The 23,650-nt window shown below is 39.7% G+C and overlaps 1 protein-coding gene across 1 annotated transcript in view; it reads left to right on the top strand.

Annotated features, from left to right (window-relative positions):
- The window catches only part of KALRN (kalirin RhoGEF kinase), a 500,534-nt gene that overhangs the window by 187,172 nt on the left and 289,712 nt on the right, over positions 1-23,650 (top strand). The window contains 2 exon segments of the mRNA XM_040562309.1: positions 8,949-9,141; positions 13,333-13,845. Coding sequence (XP_040418243.1) covers positions 8,949-9,141; positions 13,333-13,845 — 706 coding nt within the window.

The following is a 23,650-nucleotide window of genomic DNA, read 5'->3' as shown; positions in this document are numbered from 1 at the left end:
CAGTATTAGGACAAATGTCTGTAGGTGCAGTGCTCCATGAATCTACTCTGTGATTTTTATTACCATGGTCTGGCTGATATCTACAATAAATTGCATGAGTTTTTTGACTACCAGACTCCTGTCATTCCTACCCTGGCAGGCATTAATTTGTCAATACAATTCTCAGGTCTGGCAGCAGGGAAGGCACTACATGGGATATGTATTTCTTGATATGAACAGGTTGCTGCACATTCACATGTGGCACTTGTAGATGGATTTGCTTGTGATGTTTTATCGTGCTTTTGATAGAGAAGTGATATAGCTAATAGTGGAAAAGAGGCAGCTGAAATCAAGCAATTACTTGTCAGAACATTTATCTGAACCTGCTTTAGTCGACAAAACAGTTATTCTGTGTTTTTCCAATTAGTGGTGACTGATGGGAAGAGGTACTGGTGGAGAACAGAAATGATTAGCAGTTGTGGAGGAAATTTGGGGTAATAAGGAGCATTTTCTTGGAGGACTGCATGGAGTAACCTTAAAACTGTGTTGCTGTGATGCCAATCCGTGAGTTCCCATCAGGGTGAGAAAGTGCTTTATCATGATGGACTGTAAAGTTGGGGGGACAACACACAGGCATCTGAGGAGCTCAACGTCCTACAGTTGAGAGCATATGAGGCTGGAGAAATGAAAGAAATACCTCATGTGCTCTTGGCAAGACAGGCAGAATGTTAGCTCAGAGATTCAGCTGAGTTTTGCAAAGCTATCAGAGCCACAATGCCAATTTTTGGCTCCATTATTCAGCTGTTCGGTTCTTCTGCACTTTCCAGAAGCTTTTTGGATCCAGCCTTCTCATTCCTCCACTCTTTTTGAAATACTGAGCTATTGACTCATTTGTGTTCAGTTTGCATCATTTTGGTCTACCACACATTTATGTCACCATGCAAATAATAAGTGACACCTCACGTCAAGTAGCTTTAATGTCAAGGCTTAGCCTCCCTTGCTAAGAGGAGTGAGAGAGTCTGGCCTTGCTAGGAGACAGATTCAGAAAAAATCAGAGCTAAATGGTTTGAAAGCGGATTGTAAATAACACATCAGTATCCACTGTCTCTTGAGGACTCAGTAAAATGGACTTTTTCTCCTCTAAATGTCATCATGGTAGTTATTTGAAAGAATGAGTGAAGTCTGCTATATAAAGAAATACACAAGATTTGATTTTACAAGTGTGTCTTAACACATAGTTTGATCCTGCAGCTTCAGAGCAAGCCCTTCTGCATCTAATACCCCAGGCACCCAATCTTCACCCAGTCTGGCACAGCAGGAAGTATCTATCTGATAAGTGAACTATTTGGGGATAAATCATTGTGACTACAAAGACTTGCTTTGTTTCTATATGGGTGGAGCTCAAACAAATGTACCACTAGATTTATTAGTCATGGAAACTCCCCATTTTCCAACCTGGGGAAAATGAGGACATCAACTTTTAAACCATATATTTCCCAAAAGAACTCAAATTCTCACTAAGTGTCCTAGCAAAACAGAATCATTGCAGGGACTGCAGACTGTTTCTGGGCTGTAGCACTCAACCTCCTAGGGGAGGCACCTGAATTCAGCATGTACCCTTAAACAAAATGAATTTGTGGATTCAAGCCAAAATCCAGTAACTCTCAAACAAGAGTTACATCAATTCTGCTAGGCAACTTCCATGCCGAACTATGCACTGCAGATGGGCAGACGCTAGGTTACTTATTAGTGGGGGAATCTGCTCTTTTGAAGTTAGGATTTTAAATGAGAAAAAATCCAAAAACTTCAGAAATTCCTTACCAAAAAATACCTCTAAAATATTTTGTTGATCAAGATATTTTGTTTTGGTAAAATTCAAAGTTTGTGTTTGTTTTTTTTATTTGATGTCTGTTTGAAAGGTATAGAACAAAATTAAAAATAAAGGTATTTCACCTGAAGAGGCCCAAACAAAATATTTTGCTCTTATAAAACATTTTTTTCATTTTTTTATTTCAGTATACACTTTCATGAGAATGTGCACCCTTCATGAAACATCTTTTTTTGGACCAGTGTATTTTCTCAGCTCTCCCTAGTTCCTTTTTTCAATTGCAGCTCTTCTATACAGGGATGTACATTGCTCTCCTGTGCTGCCAGAAGCAGTGTGTGATAACTGATGAGTGTGTACTGCAAGAAATGTCAATACTACTTAGAAACAGTAATTTTAGCATCTTTGAAGAGTGTTTTTTGTTTTTCGTTTTTTCTTATCCTCATCTGTGAGCCCAACTGAGCCCTGGATCAAGTGTGTTATTCCCAGAGTACTTATACCTGCTTACATAAGGACGGAATTTGGCATGGTGTCTGTCTCTGGACATATATTGGATTTCACCAGGTGCTGCTGTCTATTGCTTAAACCTACATTAATCATTCCTTAAAAAAAATAAAAATGCATGAGCCAAACATGCTTGCAGGCTTATTTGTGCTATAAAAGGTCTTTCCACTGTGGGTAACTCTGCCTCCCACAACGTGTTTCAATGGAATGTGTGTATTTGCAATCTGGAGACTTTCCACTGTGGGGTAACAGTGTTTTACTACGATGACTGGAATTCCTGGAGCTGTTTGCCACTCTCCACTCACTCAGTTCTTAAGTTGCTGATGTCTTGAACTGATAAATCAGGATCTTAGGTCTAAGAGCCCTGAGTAGTCATTGCCCAGATGAAGTATCCTTTTCCTTAGATTAATATCTGGCAGTGTTGACTGTAGACTAAATGTTATAGTGACTGCACATGAAATGGACTTCATGGTCTCCTTGTGTGAACTATGAAGAGTACTTAAAATACAGGCATAACGTGTTTTTTTTTGGTTTTGTTTTGTTTTCAATAAATCTCACTAGTTTGGCTGTGCTAAGCACAATCACTTATTTACTTCTCACCTAGAATCCAGTAAATTTGAATCTCCAGACATATTCTCGAATAGCATCTGCTCAGCCAAACTTTTTCAAGAATGGTGTGTTTATATTTCAATACAACTCTAATATTTATTTTTTCCAGCAAATGTCAATAACATATCATTTTCATTTAGTAAATCATTTTCGTTTTGTTTCTGCTAAATCATCCCAAATACAAGAGTTTAAATGCTCAAGAGAGAGTTGAATGGTACTTACTGTTCAAATATTTCTTTGTTGTAGTAACAAATCTTTAAATGTAGCCCAGCTTCAACAAAAACAAAGCCTTGATTAATTTCATATTTATCTCAGCAGCTGTTTCAAGGAAGACCTGCCAGATATTGATCCAAATATAGTAGACATGCAGCAACAAAAGGGGAAGAGGGTAAATGAGTTTGTATGAAGGCATCATTTACCAGCAGAAACTTAATAGGAATGTAAAAAACTATAATATTCATCCTCCGGCTTTGGCTTTAACAGCTGCAATCATGCATTCTTGGACACAGCTGTGTTTTATATCTTTGCTATTTAAATAAAGACAGAAAGCTTCTCAAATAGTGTTTATTTGCTCAATTAAATAAGAGGATGAATGCCTGCAGAGATCTGATCTGGGCTGTAATGGTATAGATCAGGATTTTTACCTGGGTAGAAGACAACACAGTACAACCCTGCTGGATCCTGGCAGATTCTCCTGAGATACCAGCTGTGATCAGCACCTCTCATAGTGACACTCAGGATCTCACGCGGTCATGCTTACGTGTTGGGAAAAGGTTTTCTTAGATCAAGCTGGTGTCTAAGTCTTTCCGAGCTTATATAATTTTACAGCAGAATCACTTTGACTCCAGAGATATCCTCTTAGAAGGAAAAATTGAATACCAAAATGAGTTACTTGCTTGAGAATTGCAGGAGCACCCATTCTGGCACAAGTTAGCTTCTGCCAAAATATTTTTTTTATTTTTTTTTCCAGCCTTTCTGTTCCCTCCTGTTGACATGTGGCCAAAACCGGGGGTTGAATGTGGACATTGTGCAGCCCACGCATCTGCATTCTTGTGCCATTTGCAATCACACCTCTGTCCCCTAAGAGCAGTGGCTGGAAAGCAGAGACAGGAGGTTTGTCTCTGACCAGACCTCACTGGCTCCAAGTCTTTTTACAAGATGTCATTGAAATTTCTCTACATTGCTGCTTTATGTCCAGCTCCAGCCAGCGTGAAACTAGCTTGGGTTTCTTTCTTTCTCTTTCTAAAAAAGGAAAGTGAGAATGAATATTTCCTTTTCAGTGCTGCAAGAGAAGAAACAAATTTAGGTCACAATAAGGAACAAAGGATTAATTGGAAATGGAGGTTGGATGACTGCTTCTCCTCTAATTACAAAAAAAAAAAAAAAAGAAAGCATTGTGAAATGAAGTAAGAAAACATAAGAGGGAAAATTTAGGCTGAAGCCTGTCTGTCTATGGTCTTTTAGGTAGCTGAAATTCTCTGGTGGGAGAATTCCATGAATTGTTTTTCCAGAGTAATGGTATTCTCGGGATACGCATCACTTACCTTCCCCCACTGGTCACTGGTACACCAGCATATAAGGGAGATGTGAGCATCAGCAGGCAGAGGTGTCCTGAGATCTCTGAGAAGACAGACTGCCCCACGCCAAGCAGCCGTGGTCACTGGGGGATGTAGGTGACAGCTCTTGACGGTGTGAGTTCAGAAACACACCTGGTAATTGAAATAATGAGCAAGGTACAATTTGCTGAGAAGTTTTAAATGTCAAGTATTTTAATAAATAATGCTGGTTCAAGAGTTCTTGATAAACAGGTTTATTAGAAAGGATTTTATCTTGTCCTCCAAACGTATTGGAAAGTGTATTATCACTACAGATAGCTGTTTCTGTTGACAAGATGATCTTCGGGCTCAACCTGGTAATGAAGAACCAAACTATTAAAGCCAGTAAGTGACACTGATTATAAACCTCCCCATCTAGCTTCATTTTCAAGCTGCGTTAACAAACCACAGACAAGATGAATAGAGTTACAGTAAATAAGAAATGTTAACACTTAAGTTACTGAAGTGATCCTTGGCACATTTTCATATGGAAACTAGGCAGGAGAGTTAGTTTGGTCTCGGTATGAAATGAGGCCTTTGGGATAATGGTCTGTGCTTCGAGGCTTTCACATACTCATTTTTCTCCTCTTCCTCTCCCTTTTCCACCCCCAGCTTGTGAATCAATTGGCTGATTACAGCCACATTTGTCAAAGGAATGGCGATCTCAAAAATAATTAAGTTCCTGCAGATTTTGTGCTTACAAATTGATGCTTGTAGAGCTACTTGTTATGCTGAGAGCGTCTCCTGACAAGGTTACATTGACCTTCCTTGAAGGAGATCTTTCTCTCACTGTTAACAAATCATATTTTGAATGAGATGCCATATATGTCAGATCTGTGCTTTTGGTGATCCAACAGGCGTGCTAAATGTGCTGCTTTGTCATTAACTCGTGACTGCAAAACGGGCGTGGAGATATTATGTTATTTCAGCTAATCAAGTGTTGAAGCTTCTAAATGCCAGAAGCTTTGGCCAAATTGTAAGGATGAAAAATATATATAATCAATGATAGGTATTTCAAAGATTAATCAGAAAGCATGAAGTGCTTAAACTTGCTTTGTACCCAGTAAGCCAGCTCTTGCCAAAGATAATATAATTTAGAATGTGCCTGAATTAAAGAGGAAATTTGAGAAAATAACCTTGTGAAAGTACCCTAGAAACCAAAATATGGGGGGTTATTTTGACAAAATTAGCATATCTGCTTTTGAGTTTCTATTTTATTCTTTAAACAAACAGATCGTAAGTATTGTTTTCACAAATATTCTAGGATGTTTTTACTAAACTTCTAAGCTGGTCTCTGTCTTTGCTTAAAAGCAGTGTAGCAACTGAAATGACATATTAACTATCAAATATTTTGTGCTCACCATTGCAAATCTAGTCCAGATGAGCACAGCCAAAAGGCTGATGGATTGTCCAAATACCTTGATCTGAGCATTTTCTCCAGTTTCTGGTCAAATATCAATACCGGAAAAAAATTAAGCACTACAATCAACATTAATTGCCATCCTAAAATGATTACTTGTGCATAATAGATTGCTGTAGCCTCCTGAGAGTCAGGGATAAGGCATGTCTTGCTCGGACAGTGTGAAGGCAGCTTGATTGCTACTGATGCTTTTCCCGATCAATTGCTAAACTGGGGAGGGTTTGAGCTGTTGCTTTTAAACAATAAATTTAATAAGCATGGCTAGACTATTCAAAAGGAACCTAGGGTCATTTCCTCTACATATTGAGGTAACTTATGAAAAATGACTGACTGTCAAGGATGACAAATGTTCACAGATTGCTCTGAGTCGCCAGAATTTTTGTGTGCTTCATTATGTCTACAAATCAGGCCACTTCTTTTAGGACCTTATCAATGGCTGTATTTGGATATTGCAACTTAAATTTGAGGCTTTTCAATTATTTTTTAAACTGCATTGCCTATGGGGTTTCCCCACATTTATGTAAGCATTTTATACTTTCACATACGCATTCAGTTGTGTTTTTACAGACTGTTTTTAAATATTTTATAAAATTATTTAGATTTGCATATATAGTTTCCTGAAAAGTAATTTTTTTGAACTGATTCTAGACAGCTGAAGACTGTGTAGGTACCTGGAGACATCCACCAAGGCAAGCTCCTTACACAAACACAGCATAGTAGATGGTTTCTGCCCTGAAGAGCTTACAATCTAAAGAAATAATTTTCTTATCTCCCTCTTCTTTGTCTGGCTACTGGATCTCTGTGCTGAGTGTCTGAAGAAAAATCAGTCCTTCAAAAAATCAGTTCAGTATAACAGGGATTGGTGACTTGGCAGAAGTTACAGAAGACCCCATAAAGCTTTGCAAGAAAAAACAACACAAACCCCCTATTCAGCCCTTTCTGATTTGATTCTTTGTCTCAGCTCTAGTTCCAAAGGGCAAGAGGCAGGAGCAACACCAACAAAGCTTCTTTGACAGCCTTTTTTCTTTTTGGCGTTAGTTATAGAAGGATCAGATGTCTGACCTTTCAGCACTAGGTAAAAGGAGAATAAAAAGATCTATATTCCTGATGGTGCTAGGAAGTGCCTGGTCTGCCTAGTTTTTCTTTGCACAGACTGTTGTAAGCAGCATGCTCTGAGTGTGCCAATAACATTAAGGCAGAGGACCAAGCTCATTGGCTTTGACTGCTTCTTCCTGGCACTAAGTGGAGACCGTTCAAGTTAGGAACCTCCCTTAACATGGCAATGTACCCTTTGCCATGGAGCAGTCTGTCTGCGCACAGACTTTTTTAGATCTTGGTAAGGTCACCAAGGACTTTCATTTTTAAGTTAGATATGTTAATCCAATGAGCCTCCTACGAAAAATAGCCCATCTTCGATTTAGAGAGCTTTACAGAGTTGTTTTCAGTGAGATATGTGGGACTTGGATCTTACCAGCAGAGAGTGCTTTAAGGATGCAGGGAGGTAGAATATAGTGAAAATCATCCTCTGTGTATGTACTGAGAGTGTTCATGTGGAGGCTAAACGGTCTTACAGTTTCCGCGTCATAACCATGCTTAATAATATCTGTCAAGCATATTTTTAACTCATTCTAACAATATCAACACTTGCTATTTTGAAGTATCTTCCACATGCCTTTATGTCTACATCATTGATCCTATTTATAATGATGGCCAGTTTGCAGAAAGGCCACAGGTGCTATATTCATATATTAAAGAGGATTTCTTGTTCTGTACCTCACTGTTGCACAAATTATGTTCATGTTCTGCCACGTTTCTCTTCTTATGCCACTGTTCTTTCAGTTAATATCTTCCTTTCTTTTTTCTACACTCCCTTTCTTCTAACAGCTTCTCCTTCTGGCTGTGACCTCTGTTCCACCTTTAAAAAATATATTACATTGGCAATTAGGCCATTCTGCCATTTTTAGTGCCTTGGCAATGAATTTTAGTAATTACCACGCCAATAATATTACTGCGGGTGGGGAATTCACATTTTATGCAAGTGCTTGAGGCCCACAAGAGACGCCAAAGCTCTCCAAGTTTAATGCCGTGCGTAGCAGTCAGAGGAGCAGGCACTTCCCAATTCTAATCCATGGTTTGGACAGTGCAGATGGAGGATGACGCTTTGGAACCATATCCCTTTTCCTAAGAAGCAGTACTATGACCCTGGAAAAGCTGTTCTGAAAGCTACCCAGATTTGAGTTGAATCAACATGTCCATGTCCTTGTCCTTTCACCCTTTCTCCTCTCCTGTAAGTAAAAAGGGAAGGCACGTTTGCAAGCTAATGCTGTGGTGCTCTTGGTCCACATGCATCACTTAGGTGCAGGCCAGATAACCATCTTTAACATTTGAGAAGGGAGGAGTGCAGGCTGGAGGAAAGGTATGACTGCAGACTTTAAAAGACCTGCAACATTTGGAAGATCAATCAGGACAGAAAAGATGCAATTTTAACAGTGCACATGCGAAATCACGCAGACCTTCCTTTCATGGAATGATTGCTAGGCACTTTTATGGAAATTACATTTTTTTAAAAGTCCTTAAAGAGGCCTTTAAAGATGAAGATACCCAAATTTACAGATGGCCAGCAATGTTAAGGCACAGGAACCTGCTTATTGGCTTTGGTTGTGGACTGAATTCAATAGGTTGGAAGCAGAATCTGTTGTGTACATTTACAGCTACTATATAGACACATTTGATTCTGGCTTTGATGGTAAGTGTGTATGTTTTCAGTGAAAATTTGAATTGTACATATTTGGGAAATAAGAGATTAAACTGTAATGTATATACCTGACTTCACGTAAATTAGATTATTGCAAAACTCTTAAAATTCATATAGCCTTTATGCTTTACTCCTTTGCCTTTCATTTTCAGTATATCATTCCTTGCTTTGCTCTCCAGCACTGAATGCTATCAGCAAAAGTTAAGTCTCAGTGTGACTGTACACAATATTAATTATCTTGACATGCTTTTATTCCTACAGTGAAGATGTCTGTAAACGAGGATTCACTGTTATTATCGATATGCGGGGATCAAAATGGGATTTGATCAAACCTCTCCTGAAGACCCTTCAAGAAGCCTTTCCTGCCGAGATTCACGTTGCCCTGATTATAAAACCTGATAATTTCTGGCAGAAGCAGAAAACGAACTTCGGCAGTTCCAAGTTCATCTTTGAGGTGAGAGCCATATGAGGGATGTATGGCAAAGCATCATCCCTGATAAGGAATGTTCTTCAGGGGAAAAAAAAAACTCAAACCTGGAAAGAAAAATATGACATTTGGGACTGCTTCCCAGAGGGGTTTATGCCTGGCATCAGGTGGCCTTCTGAGCACAACTGTGGAATGGGACATACATTTCACCTCAGAGGTACACGTGTGGTTCACATTGGTGAGAGTTTTTCTGTGGGTTTTATTTTTGGTGGTAGCATTCAACATTCCTTTGTTTCTTTTAGAACAAACAAACAAACAAAAAACAACCATCAAACAGTCAAAATGCTAAAGACAAAGTTCTCTAGCTGCTAATGTATGGGTTTGTTAGTTGACCTCTATCCAACTTCAGATAATGGCTCTTTTAATAAAAGACATTTAGATTAAATTCATCTATATATTGTCACCACTTTAATTTAATTGCAATTTACAATTCAGGGCTAACAATAACAATTCATGTTAATGATAAGGTGCCTCAGGCAGGTTCTCTGAGAGGTAACCAATATACAACACTGCATAATTAAAGGGAATTTTACTGACTTCGTCATCAGTGAAGACAAATCTGCTATGTTCTCTTAGTGCTTCTTAGCTTTCTGGGAATTTCAGCTTCTCACTCAAAGAGAAGCAAAGCTCAGGTGTGTGAAGTGCTCATATATCAAAAATGCCCAGCCACGGGTAAGTCATGTTGTTTGGTTTTTTTTAATTCACTGAGAAACAATTCTATAGTTGACTGTCTTACCAGTGTATTAATTTCAGAGAGAGACTCTGAATTTGAAGCTCTGTAACTCAGAACAGAATTTGGATATAGTTCTTAATCTTGACTGCAATGGAAGAGTATATTTAAGTACATACTTGAGATCTACTGAAGGCAATGTGGTATTTTCAGCCTCTTCCTAAGAGCACTGTTTAACTACACTGGGCAACTAGATTATCATGAAGCATTAACAGGCTTTTACAGTATTACCACAATTCAAACATTTGTTGATTTTACCCCCAATTCATGAAAACTCAGTGAAAATGATTCAACTCAAATTTTGCTAAGTTTAAATGGACTTTATCTTCGTTGGCTTCTTGTGAGGACTCAGACATGAAAATGACTTCCACTTGCTATCCTCTATGAGCCTTTGAAAGCAAGGCTGCCTTTGGCATAGGTTTGTGTCACCTCCAGAGATTGCTCATGCTTACTGAAATCGCTGCTCCTGGCAGAAGTGCCTGCCATTTCAGTGCAATGAGAGTGGCAATGCTACCTGTGGGAATTGAGAGAGATCAGGGCAATGGGAAGGAGAGGGGCGGTGCAGGGGCTACAAAGGAACGTGGAACAGGAGGGAGCTCATGCAGAGACTCATAACAGAAGAGCTGCTGGGTGTGGGGAGGCTTCTGTTTCACATATATGGGGACACCAAGGGGCAGTGTCACAGCAGCCCAAAGAAAGACAACTTATGCATGTATACCCAACACTGAATTTCAGTCCTTCAGTGCTTAAATAACCAAAACCTAGAGGTAAATTAACAGAGTTCAAATGCATATTTTTAGATCATTTTTTTGTTTTTAAAATGATTTAATTCTTTCTGAAGGCTTGACTTATATTTTGTATTGTGTGGGGTTGGTGTGATGATGAAGAGTAAACTGTGGTCAAGCTATTCTTCATAGTTACAGCTCCAAGCCTGTATTCTTTTAAAAACTCTGGACTCGTTTGCTGTACATGCTGGCACACAGTAAGGATATTTTTAATTTTGTGTGTGTGCCTTTGAGCCTTGGTCTGTCTGTTGGGCTGTTCACATGGATGCCTGTAATGGTGCACAACTTTTGGGGACCAGAGGAAGAGAAAGTCAGATCTCTTGGACAGTTTTATGATTTTAAAGAGATACTTTAAGCCATGGCCCACAGTACAGTAGATCCACTGCAATACAGACTCCACAGTCCAGGAGCTTCTGTTTTAAAGGGTTTTTGTGGTTGCTCTTGCTTATCGGTAGCCTCTGACTCTGGGGCAGCTCATGCTTTACATAAGAGCTGTGATTATTTAATAAGCATCCCAGGCCAATATAAGTCACATTTATTCAATTTATGCAAGGCAGCACACATGCACCCTCTTTGCACTGAACCACCCTGGTGATTTCCCACAGCTCGGATCAAACACTAGATACTCAGCAGGAACACACTGCAGTGGAAGGCAATGAAAATCTCTGTTGAATTACCCCATGCACAAACTTAAGTTACCAGTGTCAGTTTTAAGGCCAAACTCTGCTTCTGGGCTTAAAGGAAGCATTATGCACGTGCCAGGGCAGAGCATGGCCCTTGGTGGAGGCTAATGCTCTGGATTTTGTGTTGTGAGCTGCTGGCAGAAAGATTCTGTTACAGTCTGGAGAGTGAAGCATGCCCCACAGTTCATCATACCCAGAAAAAAGGAGAAAAAAAAAGTTTGATTGACGTATGCAGACTCCAAAACTTTCTGTCATTTTAAGGAATAGACCAGGCAGCTTACAGTATTAACTCAGAGGTGCTTTCAAGATTATTTTCTTTCTCCTGCCAAAAGAGTTTAAACAGTGGGCAGTGCTTTTTACAGTGATTTTTAAAAGAAAGATGGGTGAAGCCCGATATACAGTTACTTTGTCTTACCACATACCTGCCAAACTAAGGTTGTTTTCATGAGAGTCTGAAGAACTCCTTAGAGAAACAAATCTGAATGAAGACATTTGCTACAGAATCTAATGAAAAGCCTTTCTGATACAGTCTCATGTCAAATTCTCAGTATGATAAGAGCAGTGTTGCCTTAGTGAGAAGTACTGCAGGGGGAACGCCCAGGTATTAAGGGAAGTCTTTTCTTGACAGCCAAATTCTAAATTTAATTATCTTGAAAGGGTTAGTGTTCAGAGATTTAGAAATTTGAAATCCCTCTGAAGCTGCATGCTTACCTTCCCATTGTTTGTCGGCTCTTCCCCCTGCCCCAGACCAAGGAACATTGCAAAAGAGCTTTAAAATAATCTTTCTGCTGAGCATATGTTCAATAGAATCCCCATTTTTTACATTTCAGAATGCCTGATGTCTTTAGCTGGATAAGAATTGGAAGAAAGGCCTACTATTAACTTAAAACCAGTGGGCAGCCTGCTATTTTGGACATAGTTCAGGATAATGGACAGAACTTAAGTACTTTTCTTTATAGATGACTTTTGTGAGATTGCTGTGATTATTGGGTGTCTCCACTTCTGAAGAGCAGAAACTCTAACATTCTTTAGAGGCACGATTTTTAGGGGATAGACATGCAGCCATTGGTGAACATTGCAAGCCTTGAAGGGTTACCAACTTGAGTGTTAACATGACAGTACCAAAAATCTAATATAACATTTGAAACCCTATGCTTATGTTTCAGAAAAAAATACTTTGTCTAAAAAAAAATGGGAAAAGCCGTCAGTTGTTGGGTCCTTAAACTGTAATCTGCTTTCTAGGCACCCAGTGCATTTCTCTATCACTGATTACTGAGTCTAAATTAATTAAAATAATTTCTCATTGTGTATGATTCATGATCAGTTCTTTCTATTAGCAATAAATTCTAATTGTTAATACTCCAGCGACATTCCGCTTTTACATTGATTTTGGTTTAATTGCATTTGAAATTACTAATATGAAAGAGCTCTGCCTGTGGCAAAAGCCAACTGGAGTAATCTGGAAGAAAAAAGAAAGTGCACATTGTATGTTTTAGCAGGTCACAACACCTGCTTAAGTTCAAGTGCCTAAAACTTTTGCTGCTGTATAGCCGCTAGCTTGAATGTAATGTAAATCACAGAATCCCTGTAATACCATATACATGTTTAATGAATAATCATGTCCAGATATCTAACAGATGTAGGAAGAAATCTTCAGTGTCCAACTGGATTAAAGTAATCTATGGCAGAAGCATTCTCATGAAGGAGAGTCTGGTTTAAAAAGACAGGCGTTATTCCAGTAAATACCATGTATTTAAATAAATAAATAGAGTCAGTGCTATTAATAGAAAGCTTTTCAATCCAATTAATTCTTCAAAGTTAAACATCATCCTCAGCATCTTTTACAATGTTGTTGCAATTATGTATTGATGAGGAAAATAATCATTTCATGCTATTTATGGATTGTGCTGTTATTTCTTCTTAGTCACAAATTATAATGCTGTCATTTGCTCTTCCTTAGACAAGTATGGTATCTGTTGAAGGCCTGGCAAAACTCGTAGATCCTTCTCAACTGACAGATGAGTTTGAAGGATCCTTGGATTACAACCACGATGAATGGATAGAGTTGCGTGTCTCCTTAGAAGAATTTTTCAACAGTGCCATTCATCTATTATCAAGACTGGAGGACCTCCAGGAAATGTTGGCTAGGAAGGAGTTCCCAGTTGATGTGGAGGGCTCAAGGAGGCTGATTGATGAGCACACACAGCTTAAGAAAAAAGTGATTAAAGCTCCTGTGGAAGAACTGGATCGTGAGGGTCAGAGGTTATTACAATGCATAAGATGTAGTGATGGTTTTTCTGGTAGGAACTGCATTCCCGGAAGTGCAGACTTTCAAAGTCTTGTGCCAAAGATCACCAGCCTTTTAGACAAGCTGCATTCTACCCGACAACACTTGCATCAGATGTGGCATGTCCGCAAGCTGAAACTGGACCAGTGCTTTCAACTTCGGCTTTTTGAGCAAGATGCTGAGAAGGTAAGGGAAAATCTGTTCTCTTCTTACTTTTATCCAGACTATCACAAGGGCTAATTATAGAAAAAAATGTGATCATTTTCTTCTGTAATCAGACACATGAGGTATTGATCACAGGTGTAAATCTCATGTTGCCAGATGATGTACTTTATGTGACTGGTAAACCAAATGGACTGAACTAATTGTTGGATGTAGCAGACATAATGACATCCAAGAATAACCTGCCTGTGTCACTTCTGATGAAAGTTAATCTGCTTTTTTTTGTGTCACAATGGGTACATTTGGTTGATGTCAGCACACGAATTGGGCCTTTTTTCAAGTCTCTTTTACTGAGCTTATGAATATATTTATCTACATGTCGCAGCACCTAAAGAAGAATGATTTTAGAGTTTGATCCACTATGATTATTGTTTGCACTTCTTGTGAGGCTGTGGGAAATTTGTAGTTTAAATCATCCTAATTGTTATCCCAAACATTTTCATTTTCCCTGTCCTAGGAAATCACAACAGGTTTTGCAACTGGTAAAATCTTTAGTAATGGAACTGCGTACCAAGGACATGGCCGCTTAGTTCCCACAGCATGAGATCTGAGAATGTGTTTAGGTTAAACATATAAACAGACCTAGAGAAAGCATTCTGAAATGACGACAGCAAGCAAAACTCTCTGTGGCTGTTTTACATTAAATAACACATAAGGATGGCATTTGAGTTCATACCTGACGCCGAGTCAGCGGCCAAGATTCCTGTTCACCAGCGTAAGACCTTATTTGAGAAATGTTTAACATTAAATTATTCCATAGAGATTGCATGGCGACTTCATAGTTCTTAGACATTTGTAATGTGGCGTATCAGCCTGAAAAGGACATAGGGTGTCTCAAAATGAAACACAGTACACAAAAGAATGTGGAGCAGCAGAAGCACTGGTGAGTAACATGGCTTTAGGAAGCTGTAGTGTGTAGTACTGCTGCAGAGTTACATCCCCACCACCTCCCTCTCCAGACGATACTTATTTGGGAACCTGTACTAGATAGAGAAGTCCCATATAAGCAAATCATAGCAGTTTGTCATGTTTGTTGAAAACACTGGCTAAAAAACAGAGTTCCCTAACCAGGTTTCAGACACAACAACCCTTCAAACTTCAGCAATCCACAATAAAGTAGGCTTCTCACTACTACTATTTGTCTACTGTTTGTCACTGGAATCATCTGCAGGTACCAATTTTGGTGAATTTGTTTTAGAAAACCATGTCATGCTGGAGTCTTGGCAGCCTCACTTTCTTAATACAGATGTGCTTGGCAGATCATTAGGTGTTTTTGTAAGAAGTCCTTGCTGCACCTTTGAAATTCTAGGCCACAGAAGTAGGGTATTCTCAGGGGAAAGTATTGAGCTCTTAGACTTTTGTTTATCTAGTCTGTATATCCATCAAAAGTCCCAGTCTCCAGATCTTCTCCCCTTAATGTATGAGCCGGTTGTTTCACTACAATGTCTGCCTGGACCCAGGAGGGTTAGCAAAAGAAATGCAGACATCAACTGAAGGGGCATCCCATTGAGTATGATCTTTTAAATCAATTTATATTTATTTTAATTGAAACTTAATTTTATTTTTAAATGTCAGGGAGAAGCACCTTGCTGAAGCAAATACAGTCTTCAGTACTGCAGAGAAAGGCACAGGACATTGGTTTTCGGTGCATGTACTAAATATCTCTAAGGGATGCTAGGACAGAAAAGGTGCCATCATTGTATAATCAATCCTCCTATTGGGAAAACCTTGAATTCAGATGAGTCTCTCTAAAATGAGAATCACTGCAGAATCACTGAAGAATGCATAAGAGCAGAGTTTTTCTTCAAAATGCTACAGTATTTTCTTCCTCTCCCTTTTCCTTGTGTATGCCATGCTATAAGCAGAGCACTTACTGCTGTCCTTCCCAGTGGTGGCTGCATTTCAGTCAGCTTGGATTTTCCATTTCTTTGGGATTTTTCAGATGACAAGTGCTTGCTAACATAAGTTCTTATTTTTACTAATGATTACTTGCTGTGTTATTAACCTTATCAGCTGAAAGCTCTCAGATCAAGTCAGTGTCTGTGAAGTTTTTGTTGCCCAGCACTTTTCTGTAGTGTTGAAGGAAGTTTCTGAAATACTTTTTCATTTCTTTCTCCTGAACAAGCACAAACGGATGGTGTGATACAAGCCTGAGCACTGTGACAGCTGGGCTCTTTGCATGTGTTATTGTGAGGTTAAGTGCAAGGTTTAGGCAAGTCAGCAGGTACACGAAACTTTGAGGTGAAGACAGAAGCAGTTAGAACATGAATCCTGCCTTTTTCACGCTGGCTGTCTCGAGCAATTCCTGACTGACAAAACAGGTGTTTTGATCTTCTAGGTATCTCTTATTCATCTACCTCTCATAATCAATAAACATAAACTAAACACACAGTCTTGCTTTGGCTTTTCTGAGTAGCTCTCCTTGCCTTCCTTTGATGACTGCTGCATTTTCCCAAGGAATATAAAAGATTTTGTTGCATTATTCTCACAAGTCAGTGTTTTTAATCTTTTCGGTTTGTGAAATTCTCCCTAAAATTCTTCCAGTGAAGGTTGCAAAGCCTTTCACTTCACATTTCACATAGGTAGACTGATGTAAAATATTGATGTGCTTATTCTCCTTTTGCAGATCTCTTTGAAGTAGTCTGATCATCTGAGACTGGAATGTACTTGTCTCATAAAAAGTTCAGAGCAAAACCCAGACTGAGAGCTGTCTCCACTGTATATATATCCAGCACAGTGTGTCTGTGTTTTGAATTTTAAAGTTTCCGGGTACCTCCATTTGTTCACTTGAACTCTACCCTCTACTATTAGATATGGTAGCAGAGCCATGGTCTTCATCTCCTGGGGAGAGGCACAGCTCTTACCCTATCACCTGGATATGTCATTTAGTGTTAATCAAATGACAACTTTAATACCCAATAAAAGCTCAAACTCCAACACAAAATTCTGAATATGAGTAAGATGTTAGGGCCTTGAAAAATATCTGTATTGTCATTGGGTGGTATTTTAGGAAAACAATTCCAAAAGGTGAAAATGGACAAGGACTTTCCATTTTCTGGACACCTCTGATTTTAAAAATTTCAGCTGTCCTCATTGCCTGAAAAATTCTTAAAGATAAGATAGAAAAAAAGTGGGACACAAAATGGAAAAACACACTATTTTCAGGTAGGTTTATTTTTGAACCACTTGGTATTAAAATACTACATTTGTTCAAAGCAAATCAGTTCACTTTTTTCCCTATAGAGCTCCTCTATTGGAACATTTATAAATGACAGTCACTGGCCGGACACATGAATTATTCAAACTGCAGGTATCACAACTTAAAGAAGGTCTGCATGCTTCTCTGCTAAGCATCTCATAGCACTGGCAAATAAAAGGAGAGGGCGGCAGTCACAAACCAGTGGGTGAGAGCCCAGTTGCCTGTGGAGAAACTTTGTCTCCAAGTCAGACCTTTGGTGTTTTATTTTCCTGTGCTGGGGCAGAGGGAGCAGAAAAAATGGGCTCTGCCATCGGCACAGCGCAGTGAGATGGGATCACCAGATGGAGGCTGGAAGCTCCCCGAAGCTCAAGTCGGCAGGCAGGGCAGCCGTGCGGGGAGCTTTGGCAGGGCGCTGCGAGGAAGTTCACATGCTGTGCAGTGCCGACTGTAATGATCTGCTGATAAATAACACATTTCAGCTGCAAGTGTAGCCCCAGCTCTCACTGCTCGACAAATTAATTCCTCACCAGCTAATATACGTACGTACATATAGATGTACACAAGTTGAAACGAGAGCTGAGCCTTCGCTGTGTTTTTAACTCGGTAACAAGGAAAATATTTTAGTGATCAGTTACATGAAAAAAATGTGGTCCAGTCCAAACTGAATATTGTTTAAAACAAACACAAAAAACACCCCACAATGAACATAGATCCAACTATTAGAACTATCTGAGAAATGTTAATTGGTTGGTTGAAATCTGGACAGGGCAAAGAATTCAGGCAAGAGTCCACATGTTTAGCACTTGAATAAATACCCAAAAAAAAGACAAAAAAATATCCTTACACTCTGCATTTTCCAGCCCTTCTGGAAATCATTTATAACTGGCACCCAAATTGACTTTTGTAGGAATTTCCCCATCATTTTGGGTTTGTTCCATATCAATTTTACTACCCCTGCATGTATGTGAATGAAAAACAGTTATCATGATGTAATCAGTGTTGTCCACATTAAAACAGATGATATAGTCATCAGCTGGACTGAACCTAGGGTCTCTATTACAAACCTGTAACAACAGAGCAAAGACAGAGCAGGCTGCTGTAAAATCACTGGGGTCAGCCTCTACCGAGAGCCAGAGGAGGCTTTGCATGGTTGTTTGGTCGCCCTCTCTCTTTCTGCTTTCTGCCTTTCCACAGAGTCCACAACACAAACTCCAAAAAAATGGCAACGGTTGGTGGAAAATGCAATGAGTGAATTTCACTGGAAGCTTGTGGTGGAAGAAATATTTTGTTTGGATAGGGCCAGCTTTGTGGAAAGTCTAGTGGCAAACCACTGGCCACATCAAGTCTTCAGGGGGCAGCAAAGCAGCGGGCTTGCAGTCAAAACCTTCTGCTCATCCATACTAAAGCTTCCCTTTGGAAAGGACAGCTCGGCCTGTGATTTTCCCTGCGGAGCAGCTCTGGGAAGCTGTGCTGGCTGCCAGGGGCTGCTGTGGTGCTGCTGCTCTGCGGGTGGCTGCAGAGGAGCAGAGGGCTCCCTGCGGCTCCTATCCCACCATGGCTGTCGCTCCCATTTCCCGGACAATGGGACTGGTCTGGGATGATGGGAAGATTTCAGTAAGTGTAAGAGTGATCAGAATGTGATAAAATGTGAAGTTCTTATGGTAAAAGACACTTTTAGAGAGGGAGAGGACTAAACAAAAGGGTCAAGAGGGGAATAAGGTGGAAGAGTAGTGGCACTAATTCCCCTGTGTCCCACTGCCATGAGGGACAAAGAGTGAGAGCACAGCACCAAGGAGCAGATGCTGCATCCCTCTCCTCACATGCTGTGCTGCTTCAGGCCTTTTCCTCTGCCTGGGCTCCTTAAATAAGGGAACTAATGAGAGCTGTTTTACCAGATAGGCTCTATTAGACTCAGACTCCATTTAGTCAAATAAATAATGGGGCATTTGGTTTCTGAAAGAGGAAAATCACAGACACACCGTCTACCGTTTACAATTATTCTGAAGTGCCAGATGAAATATAGGAGTTCCTGGTTTGGAATCTAATTTAACACCATGCAGAGTTAGTCTAGAAGAATACAAAGAACCTCTAGCTTCACAATGAAGTCAAAGCAAGAGAAGATTATCCAGTAAGTGTATAATCTGAGTATTTGAGCCATGCTCATACTATTATTGGAGTATCACATGTGCCAAGGGTTTATATTCCTCAGAAAGAAGGAATGCTGTGCAAGCTATTTGTTGTCTAAAAAGATGCAGGATAAGTTTGATTGAAAAAACAGAATGAAAAATGTAGAAATTTACCCTTTGGTTTAGGAAAGAAGGTGGTAGGAAGAAAGAACTATTGAAATACTGCTGTTTGAGTGAAGGGAGACTATCAGTGTATTTGTGACTGTGTGATACATATCCACATTAACCATTTCATACATTACTTCCCCTTATACTGCACTTTAAAATTCTGATGCTGTATCTTCTGTAATAAAATGCATTACAAATCTGATGATATGATCCTTCTTGCTAATAGGAGCCAGTTTATTTTATTACAGTCCATTAAGCAGGGGAATTGTAACTGCTCCTTTAGTCAAGTGATGCTGTTTGGAGAAGCATTTCTAAGAAATGGATCTTAGCTGACTTTCTGGAAGAGCAGCATTAGAAAGATTAAAAAGATCAGCAATATCTTCACCTCCTTCCTCATTTCCCTTCATCTCTACATTTCCTTCTTTCAGCAGTGTCAAAACACTCTGGAATTGATACATATAAGTAGATGATAGAATTTTCTTATTTATACTATGTCATTACTAACCCTTAAGGATTTGTGTAACACCAAAAGGCACAGCACCTGGGACAGACTCCTCTGACTGAGATAAAATCTACTCAGTGAAAGAACATTTCACCTCTCTTATTTCACTTCTGGAAGCACTTGCTTTCTTTGGTCTGTTCTACATGCTATATATGCAATTGCCTCCACAATTTTGTGGGAAATGTTGGCTTAGAAATTAGTGGAAAGGGGATGTGTCCCAGGGAGCAAGAATGGGAAAGTGGTGAGGGAAGCACTCAAGCTGACGGAGCTGTCGTGTGAAATGAATGCAAAGTCAGTGAGTTCTGGGACGTGGTTAATTAGGACTGGGGAGGAGGCATGTTAAGAGGGGAAAGAACCAGAACTGGGATAATAACAAGACCGTGTCCTTAGTGTCTTGCACCAAGGAGACATATATATGCCCCCTGTGCTGTTTCACTGGGAAAGGATTTGTTATTGAATGAGCGTATTTAACTGTTAACAGTAATAATCATGCTGGCATAATAAGCATGGATTAGACATGGATTTTTGCGTAGGATTTAGATTTCATTGAAGCTCCATGAGTACCCCATTGGCGTACAGAACTCAGCGTGCCCTGGATTTTCCACCTAAGTACTTACACCATGGATATCACAACAGCACAGTAAGTGAGCATCATAGTAAGGAGCTTTCCTGGAGATTTTGAACACAGGGGGTGTTGTTAGACCTGAGGTAAGCTCCATAAGACTTCCTCAATAAGAGGAGTCAATAAGCTTAGTGTCTTCTGCAGAGACATTTGACTGAGGATCTACATGAGGCTCATTTGAGCATGTTACTTTCATTCTTAGCCCATCCCAAAGGCCTGTGCAGAGAAAGGGTAGTGGCCCTGAGGTACAGATACCGACTGGGAGAGGCACAACACTGGGGTCTGTGCTTGTGAAGATGCATGTGTTTGCAGAGAGCTTTGTAAGAAGAGTGACCAAGAATTTGACTTAGCACAAATGAAATCCCCTGCCCATAACCCCAGAAATAGAGTTCTCAGAGATCCCAAGGTTTCGATTTGTTGTTGGTACTTAGCCCTCATTCCAAAGCAGCTACTTCTCTCTTCATCAGGTGAAGCCACTCAGTTTCAGGCTGGTTTTAGCTGCATCCCTTGATCTGTTAACATGTTGATGTCTCCTTAAGAAAGCAGTGCCTGGTCCTGTAAAGCAGAGGTAGTCTTAGCTTCCATTGGAATTAGTGGAAGACTCTCATGGTCTCTGTAAGAGCTCCCACTGGCAGGTATTCAGCAAGCCTGTGTTGTTAGAGCTCTGTGTGCAGGAGCTGTGCACTTCTGTACGACTCCAGCATCTCTTGAAGCCACCATTTCTAGCTACTGTCTCTGGTGCCAGCCTTACTGATGGCTGGGTTAGCAGCTTTGCCACCCACTTATAGACATGGAACCTTGCTTCCAGCTGTCAGTGCTGGTGCCCTACGCGATATTCCAGTTATGTAAGTGCACACTTTTAATGCTATGGGCACCTTGATTTGCCAGGGTTTGTATTAGTCCTAATGTAAGAAAAACAGGCTTTGAAAATGTTCCTGACACAATTGGTTTTATTTTTAGCTACACAAAAAATGCAGAGATCTATTTATGCATCTGAAAAGGAATAGAGATATCTTTGTGAACAAAGATTGCTTAATTGCAACATCTAGTCAAGGTATTTTAACTTGCTTTACTTTCTCTTTCTCTGCCTTTTCTCATATATATGGACTCTTGCACAGAGCACAGTGTCTGTTCTCTTCCGAAATCATGTTTCCGTGTCTGGTGTCTACTCTCTCATACTGCTAGTGAAAAATTCTTTCTTTTCTAATTTGAAGTTTCCCCTGGCATATGGTGCCTTTTTTGGTATAGAGATTCTCACTAGATGGCTGTTCTTCCCCATTCATAAAATCAGGTTTGGGATGCCAGTGTGGGGAAGGGAAGTCAGCTATCAGTCCAAATAAGCTGCCATGTAAATAGAAGATCATCGAGGACTTACCGTCACTCCTGTTATCCTTATGCCATCCTTTGTATTTAAGCCCACCCTGAAACTAGGATGACAACAGAGGGGATGAGCCCCATGTTCAACATAAAGAGTTTGCTCTGATGCAGAATTGCTAATACAAGGCAGAACACAGAAAACGGGTGCAGTTATGTTCCTAAATTGTTGAACTGGCAGACACCATCTAAAAATATCAGATCTTAAAACATTGGAAGGATAATTATATAGATGACATGTAAAGGAGGTTCAACTTGAGACTGAGCTGGGTGCACAAACAACAGTTAAGTGCACGTTTATGCAGCACCTAGCACAGTAATAGACTGAATTGGGCTGGGGAATTGGCTGTTTCCAGCAAAGAAATGCAGCTTTGCAATTGAAAAAATGCCCTTGCAGATGTAACGGCATGGAAACGTTCCTTCTGAATACAGGTACATATCCACACATGATTTAGGTTGCTTTAGTATAGGACCGAGAATATTCAGCTTCACTTAAGATGTTTTGTGTAAAACATTTCTAATAGCATCAAGGACAAAGGACCAACACAGCAAATTCATATCAAAGAGAGAACCTGTGTATCCATTCTTAAAAATCTTTGTGTTTCCCTAAATGAACCTATGCCAGCTCTAATCACTTTTATTTAATTACATCATGCATCTTAGAATAAAGGAGGCTTTAATAAAACAGGTGAGAATTGAAAGCATGCAACAATAACTCTATTGTGACAGCAGTTTTTCATTAATTTTCAGTGTGTTTATTCAAATGTGTCCTATATCGTGTTCTTTTTTTTTTTTTTTTTTTTTTCCATTTTAAGATAATAGAATTCCTGCTACTCAGTACTGCTTCTGCTCTGTCTTGAGGCAAGTCAGTGCTTTCTGTTTTGGATAAGCCACTATTAGATGGTCTGATGCAGCTGAATAAACAGTATTATATTCTGAATCCATCTTTTCTGATTTTTTTTTTCTGAAGCTCGGTGGCAGCAGAAAAGGGCTTAGGCTCACGGATACCCCAAATTTCTAGGCTTGCATGATCTCAAACTTCTTATTTATTTATTTATTTTTTAAAGAAACACAGTTTGCCTAGAAACAGAAAAATAACAAGGGATGGTTGCGCACAGAATGTGCATTGACAGCCTCTTGTGATGCTGTGAGCATAGACGTTATGTGCTGAAGAGATTTCAGAGTGGGATCAACACCTTCAATTTTAGTGGGCTCTGAGAATGCAGCTAAACTGTGTATAATCTGCAATGCCCCTCTCCAAGTCATGGACATGAAGGAATTGTTGGGGAGCTGGGGGTTAAAAACACTTCAGCATCTATAAAGACAAATTATTTGCAAATATCTTTAATAGAAAGATGAATCCTCTGTAGCCTATATCTTGCAGTTAGAAACCTGCATGCTGGGACTTCCACTCGTTGCAGGCTATAGCTCTGAATTAAAGATGCAGCTAGCTGGCGTCTGCTCTGTTTAATATGAAGTAGGATTCTAGCAGGTTGCTAATGCCATCCTCAATTTGTTGTCGACAATCTAAAGTGAAGAGTTGTTGGAGCTGGAAGTAATCATGGGGGGCTCTGTGGGAACTGTTCATTACTTTGACCACTGCTGGTCACACTTAATAAGATCCTGTTCTTGGTATCTGTAGGAAAGAACAGATTTTGCAAGATCAAGAGGTCATTGTAGAAGATTTTAACTTCCCTCAAAGCACAAACAGAGCTCATTTCTGCTAATTAGATTGCAAAATCAAAATGTCTTCTTTATTAGTGGTGTACCAAAGGAGC

Source organism: Cygnus olor, chromosome 6 (genome assembly GCF_009769625.2).
Source record: "Cygnus olor isolate bCygOlo1 chromosome 6, bCygOlo1.pri.v2, whole genome shotgun sequence".
In the NCBI taxonomy this organism is placed as follows: domain Eukaryota; kingdom Metazoa; phylum Chordata; class Aves; order Anseriformes; family Anatidae; genus Cygnus; species Cygnus olor.
This window is presented reverse-complemented; position numbering and strand designations above follow the sequence as displayed.